The 17983-nt window shown below is 40.1% G+C and overlaps 1 protein-coding gene across 3 annotated transcripts in view; it reads left to right on the top strand.

Annotated features, from left to right (window-relative positions):
• The first annotated feature begins 332 nt into the window (after window positions 1-332).
• SCUBE1 (signal peptide, CUB domain and EGF like domain containing 1) overlaps window positions 333-17983 on the top strand; it is a 282888-nt gene continuing 265237 nt past the window's right edge. For all 3 annotated transcript variants that reach the window (XM_067468907.1, XM_067468906.1, XM_067468905.1), the window contains exon 1: window positions 333-552. In XM_067468907.1, the coding sequence (XP_067325008.1) occupies window positions 444-552 (109 nt within the window). In that variant the 5' untranslated portion in view covers window positions 333-443. The remainder of the gene's footprint in view (window positions 553-17983) is intronic.

Raw genomic sequence — 17983 nt, 5'->3', positions numbered from 1 at the left:
CCTCAGTGGTTTTTGAGTTATGTCAATCCCACAAACGAACATGACATTTCTATTTATATAGATAAGATATGGAAGTGTATGTGTTTAATACTGAGAGAAAAGTGCGCGTTGACTTTTGAGAAAGTGGAGGGAGGTGCGTGGCTCGCGCGCCTCAAGCAGGACCTCGAGCAGCGCGCGCGCTTCCCTCACCTTCCCTCGCGCCCCCTTTTCAGCCGGAGAGGACTCCCTCTATCGGCTCCCCCCGCCCCCCTCCCTTTGCGCCATTGGCACTCTGCTCCCGGGTCCCGCCCACCCCGCGGGGCCCTCTGCCAATCAGCGGGGGGCTGCCCGCGCGTCAGTTTCGCCAGCCCGGAGCGCGTCTCCGCATCTCAGAAGCAGGAGCAGCAGCAGCGCGAGCAGCACGCCAACTTCCCCGGCTCCTCCGCATCCTCGCCTCCAGCATCATGGGGAGCAGCAGCAACAGCAGCAGCAGCGCTCACTTGGCGTGGCACTTGTGCCTCGCGCTCGCTTTCCTGCGCCTGCGCGGCCTCGCGGGGGGCAGCGGCGTCCCAGGTAAGGCAGGCGCCTTTCCTTCCTTTGACCCCTTTCTGTCCCACTTCCCCACTCTCCTGGGCTTTAAAGGTGAGGGGATTCTACAGCTGTTGCCCTGAGGCTTTGTCTTCCCAAGCTTTCAAAGTTATTCCCAGTGAGCAGCATCTCCTCCCTCAGCTCTCACAGATGCCTAGGGCCCCTTCCACACAGCTGCATAAAATCCACATTGAACTGGAATATATGGCAGTGTGGACTCAGTTTAACCCAGTTCCAAGACGATATTGTGGATTATCTGTCTTGAAGAGTGAAGAAGGTGGGCCAGGGGACAGTTCCATCTTGTCTCCTGGGCTATGCTAATAATATAATATATTTATTTATAATATATATATATATGTGTGCATATATATATATATATATATATGTATATATGTATATATGTATATATATAATATTAACATTTATTTATTTTATATATATATATATATATATATATATATATATATATAATAGTCAAAGCCATGGTATTCCCTGTAGTAACCTACGGATGTGAGAGCTGGACCTTAGGGAAGGCTGTCTCCTGGGCTATGCTAATAATATAATATAATATTTATTATATATATATATATATATATATATATAATATTAAAATTTATTTATAATATTAGTATTTATATATATTATAATATATATAGTGTATAATATAATAGTCAAAGCCATGGTATTCCCTGTATTAACCCACAAATGTGAGAGCTGGACCTGGATATAGAGCTGGACCTGGATATAGGGAAGGCTGAGCAAAGGAAGATAGATGCTTTTGAGCTGTGGTGTTGGAGGAAAGTTCTGAGAGTGCCTTGGACTGCGAGAAGATCCAACCAGTCCATCCTCCAGGAAATAAAGCCCGAATGCTCACTGGAGGGAAGGATACTAGAGACAAAGTTGAAGTACTTTGGCCACATCATGAGGAGACAGCAAAGCCTAGAGAAGGCAATTATGCTGGGGAAAGTGGAAGGTAAAAGGAAGAGGGGCCGACCAAGGGCAAGTTGGATGGATGGCATCCTTGAAGTGACTGGACTGACCTTGAAGAAGCTGGGGGTGGTGACGGCCGACAGGGAGCTCTGGCGTGGGCTGGTCCATGAGGTCACGAAGAGTTGGAAATGACTGAACGAATGAACAACATATATAATAATATATATATAATATTTATATAAAATAATATAATATTTTATATAATATAATATTTTATTATTTACTAGCCATCCCCTGCCATTATTTATTTATTTATACCCCGCTAACATCTCCCTTACAAGAGGCCAAGGCCCAACACATCAATAAAACAACAGCATAGCAATACAACAATAAATACTCATAAAGCAAAACAATAAACATTAAAACAATAGCAATAAACATTAGACAATAACGCCACGACGCATTTAAAACTGAGGCCGGGCCAAATGTAATGAATAAAGATTTAAATGACAGGTGAAATGGGTTGCTGTGGCCCACATGGGGGTTCTGTGTGGGAGGTTTGGCCCAGTTCTATCGTTGAAGGGGTTCAGAATGCTCTGTGATTGTAGGTGAACTATAAATCCCAGCAACTACAACTCCCAAATGTTAAGATTCTGTTTCCCCCAAAACTCCACCAGTGTTCACATTTTGGCATATTGAGTATTCTTGTAGAGTTTGGTCCAGATCCATCATTGTCTGAGTCCAGTGTGATTTCTGGATGTAGGTGAACTACAACTCCAAAACCAAAGGACACTGCCCACCAAACCCTTCCAGTATTTTCTGTTAGTCATGGGAGAACTGTTTGCCAAGTTTGGTTCAATTCCATCGTTAGTGGGGTTCAGAATGTTCTTTGATTGTACGTGAACTATAAATCCCAGCATCTACAACTCCAAAATGTCAAGATTCTATTTTCCCCAAAGTCCACCAGTGTCCACATTTTGGCATATTGAGTATTCTTGTAGAGTTTGGTCCAGATCAATCATTGTTTGAATCCAGAGTGATCTCTGGATGTAGGTGAACTACAACTCCAAAACCAAAGGACAGTGCCCACCAAACCCTTCCAGTATTTTCGGTTGGTCATGGGAGAACTGTGTGCCAAGTTTGGTTCAATCTCATCGTTGGTGGGGTTCAGAATGTTCTTTGATTGTAGATGAACTATAAATCCCAACAACTCCAACTCCCAAATGACAAAATCAATTTTTTTGAGTGAAGGACATACATTGGGTTGTTAGGTGTCTTGTGTCCAAATTTGGGGTCAATTAGTCCAGTGGTTTTTGAGTTCTGTTAATCCCACAAATGAACATTACATTTTTATTTATATTTTGAGTGATGGTCACTCCTTGGGTTAGTAGTTGTCTTGTGGTCAAATTTGGTGGCAATTAGTCCAGTGGTTTTTGAGTAATAACTAACATTACATTTTTACTCATATAGATCGATTTATGTCTAGCATTTCTACCCCGTCTTTCCCAACTCAGGACGGCTTACATTTGGCACAATTTGATGCCATTAAATATAACAAAGCAATATAACAACAATTAAAACAATAAATAGAACATTAATTAAAACAATTAAAAACAGTATTAACCGCCGTATCACCATTCCAGTCAAATTCCATATCCAAAGCGCTATTTATGTCTGCTGTCCAAAAGCCTGGTCTCAGAACCACGACTTCAATTTCTTCCTAAAAGACAGGAGGGATGAGGCCGATCTTACCTCGTTGGGAAGCAAATTCCCCAGGTGGGGGGCTACAGCTGAGAAGGCCCTGTCTCTCATCCCCATCAGACGTATTTGTGACACTGGCGGGAGCAAGAGCAGGATGTAGTGGGAGATGCGTTTGGACAAGTAAGCTGGGTCAGAACCCTATATAATATAACGTAATACAGGGGTCCTCAAACTATGGCCCGGGGGCTGGATACGGCCCTCCAAGATCATTTACCCGGCCCACGCTCAGAGTCAACCTAAGTCTGAAATGACTTGAAAGCACACAACAACAACAACAACCCAATCTCATCAGCCAAAAGCAGGCCCACACTTCCTATTGAAATACTAATACGTTTATATTTGTTAAAATTGTTCTTCATTTAATTATTGTATTGTTTTAAAGTGTTTTTTGTACTACAAATAAGATATGTGCAGCGTGCATAGGAATTAATTTTTTTCCAACTATAATCCGGCCCTCCAACAGTTTGAGGGACTGTGACCTGGCCCTCTGTTTAAAAAGTTTGAGGACCCCCAATGTAATATAATATATTGTATATACATATAATATTTATAAATTAATAATATATAATGTATAATATATTATTTATAATATATTATTATTATTATAATACAATATAATAATATGAGAGCCCCCGGCAGCGCAGTGGGTTACAGCGCTGGGCTGCTGAGCTTGTTGACCGAAAGGTCGCAAGTTCGAATCTGGGGCGGCAGCAAGAGCTTCTGCCATCAGCCCCAGCTGCTGCCAACCTAGCAGTTTGAAAACATGCAAATGTGAGTAGGTTACCTCCTGCAGGAAGGTAACCGTGCTCCACGCAGTCATGCTGGCCACATGACCTTGGTGGTGTCAGCGGACAACGCTGGCTCTTTGGCTTAGAAATGGAGATGAGCACCACACCCCAGAGTCGGACACGACTGGACTTCAAGTCAGGGGAAAACCTTTACCTTTACCTCAATAATAATAATATGATATTATAATTATATATTTTATATGACATGTAATATTACTAATAAGATTACAATATAACGGTATAGTACAATATAGTAATATATAATACTGATATTGTACTATGCTAATAATATAATATATTGTATGTATATATATCTTGTAAGCCACTCTGAGAGGGGCGGCATATAAATGTCGTAAATAAATCATAGAATCATAGACTTGGAGGAGACCTCATGGGCCATCCAGTCCAACCCCCTGCCAAGAAGTAGGAAAATTGCATTCAAAGCACCCCTGACAGATGGCCATCCAGCTTCTGTTTAAAAGCTTCCAAAGAAGGAGCCTCCACCACACTCCAGAGCAGAGAGTTCCACTGCTGAATGGCTCTCACAGTCAGGAGGTTCTTCCTAATGTCCAGATGGAATCGCCTTGTAAATAAATAAATTGATATTCTGGGCTGTATGACTGTGTTGAAAGGCCCTAGGTCAGAAACAGAAAACTATAGCATTGCCATGGAACAATTTAAACATAAACAATGTTAGTTCTAAGCTTCTGTTTACATCCACTTGTTGTCTCTCAAGCACTAGGAGTGTTTTGTTACACCGTTAGGTCGATTTCTAAGATACGTGGTGCTTCTTTGTCTCAGGGCCCTTCCGCACAGTTGGGTTATCTAAGTCCACATTGTCAGATCATCCAGTTCAATGTGGATTTTATACAGCTGTGTGGAAAGGGTCCTAGATGTTGTGTGTGGAATATGACTATTAAGGTGGAACCTGGAAAGGGAAGCTCTTCAAATGATTCTGGTGATGCCGTTATCCCAGGGAGGGGGGAGATGGTCCTTCATAAATTATTAATATTATATTTATTTATACCTCGCTTTATCTCCCCAAAGGTGACTCAAAGCGACTTGTCGTAAAAGCACTGGTATATCAAATTTAAAATATACCAAAAAATCAAATCTTGTTAGTAAATCTGCCCCCTTCTACATTGCCATATCACATCCTGATTATCTGCTTTGAACTGGCAGTCTATGGCAGTGTAGACTCATATAATCCAGGTCAAAGCAGATAATGTCAATGATAATGTCAATGACCTGCTTTGATTATCAGGATCATATGGCAGTGTAGAAGGGGCCTCAGTCTGCCTTACATGGGATTTGGACTAATATACCCACATGTGATGGGGACATATGACTGTTGGTAGAGTTCAACTTCATTTCCAGGCTGAATCTACACTGCCCTAGGGCTCTTCCACAACCATATAACTCATAATATCAAGTTAGATAATCCACAATAATGACTTTGAACTGGGTTGTCTGAGTCCACACTCAGTTCAAAGCAGATAATGTGGGATTTTGTTCAGCTGTGTAGAAGGGGCCACAGGATCTGATCCTAGGTTATCTTCTTATCCCAGATTATCTGCAAGTGTAGATTCAGGCCCCACCTACACTGCCAGATAAAATCCATTTCATCCGCTTTGAACTGAATTATATGAGTCTACACAGCCATTTAATCCAGCTCAAAACAGATAATCTGCAGGGAGAGGTGGGTAAGAAACAAAATTGTTATCATCATCATCTGGATTTCATCTGGCAGTGTACATGGGGTCTCGTATAATTCAGTTCAAAGCAGATAATCTGGGATATAGAGCAGTGTAGAAGGGGCCCCAGGAGCCTTGCCCATGGAGGAGGCTACCCACCATGTCTCTGTGTGTTTTGCTTCCCTGGCCTTGTGTGTGTTTTCAAGTGGGAGGCAGATAATTCTCTTTCTTTTCTGCTCTGTGATTGGAATATTTAGTCACTTCTAGTCCAGAAAGGCAGCAGATTTATTTATTTATTTATTTACAACATTTATATGCTGCCCTTCTCACCCCGAAGGGGACTCAGAGCGGCTTACAAGATATATATACAAACAATATATTATGTTATTAGCATAGTACAATATCAGTATTAAATATTACTATATTGTAGTATGCCATTACAGTACAATTACCTGGCTTCAGGAGAGGCACAGCTTTAGAGAGGCTCCTTTCAGAGTAGGTATTTTCTTTCTTTTTCTTTTTTTGCTATTATTTATTTGGTCATTCAATACCCAACTTTTCCTTCAGCGAGTTCACGGCAAGTTCTCCTACCTACTTTATGCGTACAGCAACCTTGTGAAGGATAGGAGATGAGGGCTGGCCCCAAGTCAGGCAGTTTCTTTCAAAGGTTTAACCCAGGCCCCTTCTCCACTGTCATGTAATCCAGATTATCAAAACAGATAACCCACATTATCTGATTTGAACTGGATTGCCTGAACAATACCATATAATCCAGTTCAAAGCAGATAACCTTGAGTCGCCGATAAGGCTGAGAAAGGTGGAATACAAGTATAGTAAATAAATAAATACATACATTTTTATATGGCCATATAGAAAGTTGAAGTACTTTGGCCACATCATGAGGAGACAGGAAAGTCTAGAGAAGACAATTATGCTGGGGAAAGTGGAAGGTAAAAGGAAGAGGGGCTGACCAAGGGCAAGATGGATGGATGGATGGCATCCTTGAAGTGACTGGACTGACCTTGAAGGAGCTGGGGGTGGTGACGACCGACAGGGAGCTCTGGCATGGGCTGGTCCATGAGGTCACGAAGAATCGGAGATGACTGAATGAATGAACAACAACATAGAAGGGACCCTAGGCTGGGCCTACTCCACCCTATATCCCAGGATCTGATCTCAGATTATCTTCTTACCCCAGAATATATGGCAGTGTAGACTCATATAATCCAGTTAAAAGCAGATAATCTGGGATCTGATCCTGGGATTTAGGACAGTGTAGAAAGGGTTACAGGCCAGAAATGTGGCAGTATAACCTGGCTTCAGAAAAGGCACAGCCCTAGAGAGACTCCTTTCAGAGTAGGTAATTTTTTTTACTAGTGTTTATTTGGTCATTTTGTATCTGACGTTTCATCCAGCAAGTTCATGGCAATGTGGATAGCTCTTCTTCTGTCTAATTTTATGTTTATAATGACTCTGTGAAGGACAGGAGATGGAACTGGCAGTGTGTTTCAAAGGTTTAGCTCAAGTGTGTTTCAGAACTTTAACTCAGATCTCTAAAATCCCACTAGATACAACCATTTTGGGGTTGGAAAAAGGGGGTTTACTTCAGAAAAAAAATTATCCAGCCATCAGTAAATCTTGGGGAGAACCCCAGTATAACCAGTCTTTGAGATCTGGCTTTTTACCTATACCTCTTGAAATGGGGAGGCCCGGGGGATTGAAAATATAATATCCCAGCAGCTTAGCAGGATTTCTGCACTAGAGGAAGTTTTCACTGTTGGGTTTTGCCCTTTCCATTTGACTCATTGGCATTCACACGCCTGACTCTCCGGCATCCTCCTCGGGTTGCTGTGAAATGTCCCCTTTGGGCTCAATGTGAGTTTGAGCTTTTGACGGCCTTAGAAAAGAGCCCAGCTGTCACTTCTGCTGAGCTTGATGGGAGAACTGGTTGCCCCTTTTAATGAGTGAAAAGTATGAACTTCGGCATTTGAAACAAAAGCGCCGCCTCCTGCTTTATCCCCTGCCTGAGTGAATACATCGCGGCATGTGTATGTGATCTGAACTGCACCCTCAAAACCACTAAACAAATTTAAACCTTTTTTTAAAAAAAGTACATCCTGAGTTGGCTGAGCAGCTAAAATAAACTAAACGAAAGAAGCCAATTAAAGCCACTTTTCCCCCTCCATTTTCACTGGTGGAAAGCAAGGGAAACTTCTTTCCTCCGACTATGGATTTGTGTTGTTTGGTTTACTAGTAAGCTTGCTTGTAAGGTTCACCCCAAACAACAATGTCTGCCTCTCCTTGCTTTAGATTTCTCTCCTTTGCAAAGTCCTCTGATGTGTGCCAGATCACAATATCTGATTATTCCTGCTGCCTCTTAGGAGCCCCCTCAACCTCCCCCCCCCCCTTTTACTCCTTGGTGACTTTGAAGAATCCTTGTTTTATCGCTGGAGATGGCTGAGTGAGCATTTCTGAAACAATTAGCGTTAGGATTTCAAGTTAACAATCAAAGCGTTTTTCACTTTGGTGCACCTTTTCTTAGGATCTGTTAATCTAATTGGCATGAAACAAACTGCACTGGATGGCAGAGGAGTCTCTCATCATTTTTCGATCTTCCCGTTCCCTTAGTCCATCCCTATCACACATTTTAAATCTTTTATATTTCTCCGCTCCTAGTTTTAGAGAGTCGATTGTTAGGTCCATTATTATTCGTGATGGATATGCGTCCGATAAGCTAAAGAGCCCCAGATGGGCCTCTTGCATTAAATTATGAGGAAATCCATTTAAAAGCTGCTCTCGCTATAAGGTGGATTTGCCTGATTGACATTTAGGCAGTAATCAATAGCCTTGGGCCACTTTCTTCCATGAGTGTCAAGGACTCCCATGGCTTGGCTCATTGACAAATGTCCTTCCAGAAAATCAGCTGATTCCCAGCCCTTTTCCCTTACGGAGTGATTTCAGTTTCTCTTCACTTTTTCTTCTTTCTTTCTTTCTTTTTTTTATCTTTTTTTCATTCATTAGTTTCTAAGCTGCACTACTATTTATTTTTCTCTTTTTAAAAAGGAAAAAGGTGTGGAAAACATAATATCTGAAGTAATGCTTATCCTTTTAACAATACAGTACTATGAATATCTTTAAAGCAATTAATGGTGAAAGGGGTGGCATTTCCGGTGCGCTTTCTTCTTTTGCACCTGTCACTTTCAATATTTTAGACTTAATTTTTTTTAACTTTCACAGAGAACAGAATGAACTTTTTACAGATTTCATTTCATGGGTTTACATGCCGTTTGTTTTGTTCCGCATACATGTTTGTGGACTCTCTCGCCGGCTGTATTCATCTGTTTGAAAAACTCGAGATTACTTTCTATTGGGATTTGTTTATTTGCATTCTGCCCTTTTGACTTGGAGCATGATGTAGAATTGTGTGCTCAACTGACTCATCTTATTTTTACAATATCCCTGTGAGTTAGGTCAGACTAAGACCTCCCCCCCCCCTTTTTTTTTTTTGGTCATGTCAGGAGCAACTGTAAATCGCTTCTGGTGTGAGAGAATTGGCTGCCTGCAAGGATGTTGCACAGGAAATGCCTGGATGTTTTGATGTTTTTACCATCCTTGTGGGAGGCTTCTCTCATGTCCCCGCATGAGGAGCTGGAGCTGATAGAAGGAGCTCATCCGCACTCTCTCTGGATTCAAACCTGTGACCTGTCGGTCTTCAGTCCTGCAGGCACAGGGCTTTAACCCACTCCGCCACTAAGACCCCTTCTACACTGCCATAAAACATCCAGATTATTTGCTTTGAACTGAATTACATGGCAGTGTAGATCCATATAATCCTGCTTAAAGCAGATAATGTGAATTATCTGCTTTGATAATCTGGATTAGGTAGTAGTGTGGATGGGGCCTGGGAGATGCCGACTGCTCCAAACATCATGGCAGTGAGGAGAACTGAATTATAGTTTTTTTAGCCAGAATCTTTCACAATATCCACTATATCACTGTTTCTTTCATTGTGGTTCCCAATTCCAAATGGGGACTCCTTAGCTCAATGTTGGGACCCCAATTTTTTTTCTGGACGTAACCAAGTGGCTGTTTTCGCCATTTACACAAATCCACTGTGCAGTGTTTACAGTGGACTTTGCAGTGGATTCTTAAGCTGTACTACATAAAAAGAAAAATCAGCCTGTTTAGTAAACTCTGCAGATGTTGGTTTGTTATCAGTAAATGTTTCTATACCTATTTTATATACTACTAGCAGTCCCCTGCCACATGTGTCTGTGGCCCAGTCTGTGTATATGTGTTTTCTGTGTGTATGTATTTGTGTATATGTGTATCTATGTATGTTTGTGTATATATATGTGATTTTGCACATGTGTTGTAATGTATTTTTTATTTTTTGGTCTTTGAAGTCCCTTCCGTTGTGTTTTCCAGTGTTATTATGAGTGATAGTCACTCATTGGCCTGACAGGTGTATTGTGTCTGAATTTGGTGTCAATTCGTCCAGTAGTTTTTGAGTTATGTTAATCCCACAAACAAATATTGCATTTTTATTTATATAGATATACCTGGGGTCAGACCCGTAGCCAGGATTTTGATTCGGGGGAGGGGGGGAGGGGACTGAGTTTGATTCGGGGAGGGGAGGGGGCTGAGTCTGAGTGAAAGAGGGTCTACCCTAGCAAACCTTTTGTATCATTACCCCAATACCCCCCATGCATATGGGATATATTGAGCATGGTGATCAGATCATGATATGAATAAACATAACAGTTTAAATAATGTACCAGTAAGACTTTTTCGCAGACCACCATAACAATTTCAGGGGGGGATGAAGCCCCCCAAGCCCCCCCCCCCCCAGCTGCATGCCTGCCTGGGGTCACTTAAACATTTCTTGGGCCAAAAAGTGGTCACAAGTAGAAGAAGTTTAAGAAGCCCTGCACATGATCAACCGCAAACTAGTATTATTACTACGATCAATCTGGAAAGGCTATCATGCACCAAGTCCATCTTATATAAATAAAAATATCATGTTCGTTTGTGGGATTAACAAACCTCAAAAACTACTGGACGAATTGACATCAAATTCGGACACAATACACCTATCAGGCCAATGAGTGACCATCACTCATAAAAACTCTGAAAAATGGTGAAAGGGACTTAAAAAATCCAAAAAGAAAACATTATAACGCATGCGCATAACCACATATATGCAAACAAACATATATACACATATACACATATATGCAAACAAACATATATACCGTACACATATACACAAAATATATATACACATATACACAAATATATTGAAACAAACATATATACACACACAAAGAACATATACATAGACTGGGCCACAGCAACGCATGGCAGAGGACGGCTAGTAAAGTAATGTAAATATAAAGCCTGAGAATTAACTCTTTCTTAACTATAAAAGTGCATAACACCAACAAAGTTTTAAATCACCTAAACAACATTTTAAATGGAATAGCAATCACAGCTTCTTTTTTTTTGTCATGTCAGGAGTGACTTGAGAAACTGCAAGTTGCTTCTGGTGTGAGAGAATTGGCCATCTGCAAGGACGTTGCCCAGGGGACGCCCGGATGATTTGATGTTTTTATCATCCTTGTGGGAGGCTTCTCTCATGTCCCAGTATGAGAAGCTGGAGCTAATAGAGGGAGCACATCCTCTTCTCCCTGGATTTGAACCTGCGACCTGTCGATCTTCTGTCCTGACGGCACAGGGGTTTAACCCACTGCACCACCGGGGGCCCATTGATCACAGCTGTCCAACAGTAATAACTTTTCATCATAGTGGTCCGGCAGTTAAAAACATTGCTAAAAAGGGGGATATACTGACTATGCATTAAAATGCCACCAATGAAGAAACCTTTAGGGGAGGGAGTTCCAAAGGAAGGATGTCACCAGTGGGAAGGCTTTATTCATTTTGACCCATTTGCCTAGCTTCCTATGTTGATATCCTTTTACTAGTTCATTTTTATACAATCTGTCATAGAAAAAAAGTATGTAGCTGATGTAATATGTACTTCATTAGTTTTTCTGTGACTTTTTGACCCACAGACACAGAATCAATTCTTTTACCTGAAAAATAGTGAAAGGGTTTGATAGAGCATGCGCAGAAAGTTCAAGGTGCAATTCCTAAAAGTATCACAAGGAGCAGGACTGCATATGATGGCACCTGCTGTTCTGTTAACAGAAATGGGTAAAGATCCATATAAGGCAGTTTCTTACATCAGATCTTTAGGCAATGCTGATTTTCCATGGACTAGCTTATTTTGGTTAACTGCCTTGTGATTTCATTTATTTTCGTCTTTCTTTTCCTTTTCTGATTTCACACTTCATTATACATGCACATGCTTTGTCACCAAAGTTACCAGTGAATCTCTTTTAAGAGAGAGAAAGTGGAGTATAAATAAATAGAACAACAGTACACCATGTAAATGTAAATATTATTGTAATATTTTAAACCAGGCCCAGCATAACCAAAAGCATTCTTAAACAATTAGTCCTTGGGCTACATTCTGCCCTTTAGGAAGTGCTGTTTTTTCCACCAGTTGTTTCATTTCAGGCAGAATGGTGAGGAAGAAGTAGAATTTATAGTAACAAAATGTTGTAATAGGGTGCTCTGTAGTACCATGTACAAAGAGATTTTTGACGTATTGACTATAGAAGGATTCCCAGAAGGGTAGTTGCTGACCACGATTACACAAGGGATATCCATCCAAAAAAGGGAGGTGTTAAGAACTATATTAAATGGAAATGAAAGGGTAGTGGTTATGCATGCTGCTTTTTTATAGTCCTGATAATGGCTATGTGTAACTATTTGTTCTGCAACAATATTGCAGTGTCCATATAATAATGTGGAAGGTGAATCTCCTGTAGCATCTTGTCACATTTTTTCACACATTCATAAACAATCAGGACATTGAGAATGTGGGGTATAGTAAATTTATGGGAAGGAATGAAGCTGGAAAGTTTATGTGTGGTAATAGTTGGTGACATTGGATTAAATGTGAAGAATGGTAGGCTCGGTGCAGGGTACAAATGTTGTTATGGGAAGTTGCATCTATTGCCGGTGTAAGTCAACTAGAAGGCATTTGTTTATACTGCTCTCCGTATATATTGCTCTTGAAAGAGCAAGGATAATGCATGTAAATGATTTATTTCTGATTAGCTGTCCCCTGCCATGCGTTTCTATGGCCCAGTCTGTGTATATGTGTTTTGTGTGTGTGTATATGTGTTTATGTGTGTGTATATATTTGTGAATGTGTTTGCGTGCTCTTGTGTGTGTGTGTGTGTGTGTATATATATATATATGGTTTTGCGCATGCATTATAATGTATTTGTTTTTTGGCTTTTTAAGTCTCTTCTGCTGTGTTTTTCAGTGTTTTTATGAGTGATGGTCACTCGTTGGCCTGATAGGTGTATTGTGTTCAAATTTGGTGTCAATTCTTCCAGTTGTTTTTGAGTTATGTTAATCCCACAAACGAACATTACATTTTTATTTATATATGATTATCTTATCTTATCTTATCTTATCTTATTTATTTATTTATTTACAGTATTTGTATTCTGCCCTTCTCACCCCGCAGGCAACTCAGGGCAGATTACAATGCACAGGGCAGATTACAATACTATATATGGACAAGTTCTGGTTCAGATAACATAAGAACAGAATTCAGTTTTTTACTTTAATGCTGAGATGCTTTTAAATCTTTTTGTGCTTTGATAAGAATGTGTTTGCATGAGATTGGCATACTAATTGAGGTGTCACGTTTACATATTGCCATATTGATCACTGTCAAAGCATAACTGTCAGCAATCAGACTGATTTTCAGATTATGGGCACCTCTGGGCTGCAGAATGGATACACCGTTAATGGTCATGACCGATCACATGTAATCCTGGAATGTGTATTTTATGTGCTATTTAGCATTTTCTGATAGAGAGATGTAGTGCAGAGCAGTGAACCAGAGAATTCTATGTCCTAGTAAACTGCAAAATCACAAGATTCCATCAATGGAACAATGTCATTTAAAGAGATGACAAATTGCTATATTGTGCAGTTGAATATAATCATAGAGTCATAGAGTTGGAAGAGATCTCTTGGGCCATCCAGGCCAACCCCCTGTCAAGAAACAGGAAAATTGTATTTAAAGCACCCCTGACAGATGGCCACCCAGCTTCTGTTTAAAAGCCTCCAAAGAAAGAGCCTTTACCACAATCCAAGGCAAAAAGTTCCACTGCTGAACAGCTCTCACAGTCAGGAAGTTCTTCTAATGTTCAGGTGGAATCCCCTTTACTGTAGTTTGAAGCCATTGTTCCATGTCCTAGTCTCCAGGGCAGCAGAATACATTCTAGATACTTCCTGCATACTTTATGGGAACGGGTGCTTATGTCTGCTTGACAAGACTTTGTTGTTGTGTATCTTCAAGTTGTTTCTGACTTATAGTGACCCTAAGGCATGCCCCAACACTGGCAGTTTTTAGGAGGAGCTTGAAAATGTGGTTGTTCCAGTGTGCCTTCCCAGAATAAGGAAACTCCAAGCAATATGTCTCCAAATGCACTTTACTAGAGATCTAGGATATCTGCATGCCCCATGCCCCTCCAAATACCTACCCTTTTCACCTGGTCATGCCCAGCATTTTTTAAATTTAAATTAAAATGCACTTTACTAGAGATCTAGGATATCTGCATGCCCCATGCCCCTCCAAATACCTACCCTTTTCACCTGGTCATGCCCAGCATTTTTTAAATTTAAATTATTACATTTGGCCCTGCCATAGATTTTAATGCGTCGTGGTATGTTGTTAATGTTTATTGCTTTGTTTTGAGTTCATTTATTGTTGTGTTGTTGTTGTTGTTTTTACTGATGTATTTGGGCTCGTCCTCTTGTAAGCCGCACCGAGTTCTCCAGGAGATGGTAGCGGGGTATAAATAAAGATTTATTATTATTATTATTATTATTATTATTATTATTAGTTGCTCCTATCATGGGGGAATTCTTGGCAAGGTTTTTTCAGACAGGGCTGCTATTGCCTTCCTCCGATGCTGAGAGAGTATTACTAGCTTCAGGTGACCTTTATGTAGAGGATTCAAATCCTAGTTCCAGAATCCTAGTCCAATTCCCAAATCACTACACCACACTGGCTGTCTTTGTAGCAGTAAAGGAGACAAAGTAGGGCTGGGCGGTTTCGTTTTGTTAATTCGTAATTCGTTAATAATTCGTTAATTTTTTCAATTACAAAACGATAACGAACCATTCTGGAGCAATTATTTAAAAAACGAATTTTCAAAAACGTTTTGTAAATGCTTCATATTTCGATATTGTATTCGTTTCGTTATTGTTTTGAGGTCGTTTCGTTATTATTTCCGCATGTCTGGGGCAGTTTTATGGTTTAATTAGTGAAAAAAAATTATAATATCACACCAACAGTCAACAACAGAGGGAGAGGGAAGCTTCAGAAGGTTTTGGAGGTTTTTTAGCGTATTTCGCGGTCGCGTCCGCCATTAACGAATCGATTCGTTATTGTTTCGGAAACCGATTCGTTAATTTTTTACCATTTACGAAATTTCGTAAATATCGAACTTTTTAAAAGGAAAATTTTGTAATTATTTTAAATATCGAAACAAAAAAAACCCCCAAATACAAATCGATTTTAGAAACAAATTTTTCCGTTGTTACCCAGGCCTAAGACAAAGTAATTGTATTTGTTTTGCTTACATAGATGGTTTCTTCTGTAGTTACTGTTTCGTTCTTTTCCCTAAACTGCCAAAACAAAGAGGCTTCTTACAGTTACAATATTCCTTACAATTCAGGATATTATATTTCCATTTGTAATAAACCAACTTTTAATATACTAAGTTACAAACATCCGAGTTAGAAATGACTCAGATTTAGAAACGGGAGTGAGAGAGCAAGAAGTGAGAGAAATCTACTCCTTGGAAAGGAAATTCATTCCTGGAAGAGTAAATCATGAGGAAACGGTGTCTCCACTGGAGCTTTCTTACCAATCCCTGTTTCCGCAACAAATCCAATGATCACAGAAAATGAAGTGAAATCTTATGAATATGGGCACAGGCAGCAAAACAAACAGCACAGGAATATTAACCCTTTCCAGTGCTAACTTTTTTTTTTAAGTATAACTCCGGATACACACACACACACAAAAAGTGTATCTATTCCAATTTACATAGAAATTCAACTTAAGAACAAACCTACAGAACTGAACTTGTTTGTAACTTGGGACTGCCTCTATTATGTTTTATTTAGTACTAGCTGTCCCCTACCATGCCTTGCTGTGGCCCACTCTGGTGGTCATGGGGGTTCTGTGTGGGAGGTTTGGTCCAATTGTATCGGTGGTGGGGTTCAGCATGGTCTTTGATTGTAGGTGAACTATAAATCCCAGCAACTACAACTCCCAAATGTCAAGATTCTATTTTCCCCCAAACTCCACCATTGTTCACATTTGGGCATCTTGAGTATTTGTGTAGAGTTTGGTCCACAGTGCTCTCTAGAAGTAGGTGAACTACAACTCCAAAACCAAAGGACACTGCCCACCAAACCCTTCCAGTATTTCCTGTTGATCATGGGAGAACCGTGTGCCAAGTTTGGTTCAATTCCATCGTTGGTGGGGTTCAAAATGTTTTTTGATTGTAGGTGAACTATAAATCCCAGCAACTACAACTCCCTAATGATAAAATCAATTGTTTGAGTGAATGACATACATTGGGTCGTTCGGTGTCTTGTGTCCAAATTTGGTGTCAATTCATCCAGGGGTTTTTGAGTTCTGTGAATACCACAAACAAACATTACATTTTTATTTATATAGATGATGCTGTTGCTTGTTGCTTATGTTTTTGGTTTTATTTTGCTGAAATATGTTGTCTGGGCTTGGCCTCATGTAAGCCACCCTGAGTCCCCGTTGGGGAGATGGTGGCGGGGTATAAATAAAGATGATGATGATTATTATAAATCCAATGATCACAGAAAATGAGGTGGAATCTTCTGAATGTGGACAGAGGCAGCAAAACAAACAGCATGGGAATATTAACCCTTCCCAGTGCTAACTATAGCATGTGTGTGTATGTATCTGCAGTTATACTTTAAAAAGTGTATCTATTCCAATTTACATAGAAATTCAACTTAAGAACAAACCTACAGAACTGAACTTGTTTGTAACTTGGGACTGCCTCTATTAAGTTTTATTTAATATTTTAAATTATTTATGCCAAATCATATTTTAAGTATTTCATACATATTGTCAATTTTGCATTATTCAATTTTTCTGCAAATTTGTTTTTTTCCAATCCTCCCAGGGAAAAAACCCCAGAGCACCATTCCCCCCAACCTATTTTTTTTCAAGATTTCTGAACATTTCACATCTCCATGTAGTAGAGCAGTTCGTTGAATTTTACAATCCATGACACTATATAAGGAAGTATGGAAATTGGCAATAAATGATAAGCTGACATGTATATTAAAAGTTAAAAGAGGTATATGGAAACAAAGTGATTTTTGATTATGTCTGAAGAAAATTTATTGAAAAAATATTAAACAATAAAGAAGGAAAGTTACCTCCACAAGAAAAATTGAAATTTTGGACAGATGATAGCCGTGGCTTGGGATGGGGGTAGGGAGCACAGTGGTGAGGGATAGATAATATGTATAAGCAGAAAAATAACACTAGATGCCAAAAGTTAAAGTATGGTAGGTTGTATTGAATAATATGTATCTGCTGGAATGTGTCCAGAGGAGGGTGACTAAAATGATCAAGGGTCTGGAGAACAAGTCCTATGAGGAGCAGCTTAAGGAGCTGGGCATGTTTAGTCTGAAGAAGAGAAGGCTGAGAGGAGATATGATAGACATGTATAAATATGTGAGAGGAAGCCACAGGGAGGAGGGAGCAAGCTTGTTTTCTGCTTCCTTGGAGACTAGGACGCGGAACAATGGCTTCAAACTACAAGAGAGGAGATTCCATCTGAACATGAGGAAGAACTTCCTGACTGTGAGAGCCGTTCAGCAGTGGAACTCTCTGCCCCGGAGTGTGGTGGAGGCTCCTTCTTTGGAAGCTTTTAAACAGAGGCTGGATGGCCATCTGTCAGGGGTGATTTGAATGCAATATTCCTGCTTCTTGGCAGGGGGTTGGACTGGATGGCCCATGAGGTCTCTTCCAACTCTTTGATTCTATCATTCTATGCTGTAAAACAAACAATGTATAACAAATGT

Source organism: Anolis sagrei, chromosome 5, assembly GCF_037176765.1.
Source record: "Anolis sagrei isolate rAnoSag1 chromosome 5, rAnoSag1.mat, whole genome shotgun sequence".
Lineage (NCBI taxonomy): Eukaryota > Metazoa > Chordata > Lepidosauria > Squamata > Dactyloidae > Anolis > Anolis sagrei.
This window is presented reverse-complemented; position numbering and strand designations above follow the sequence as displayed.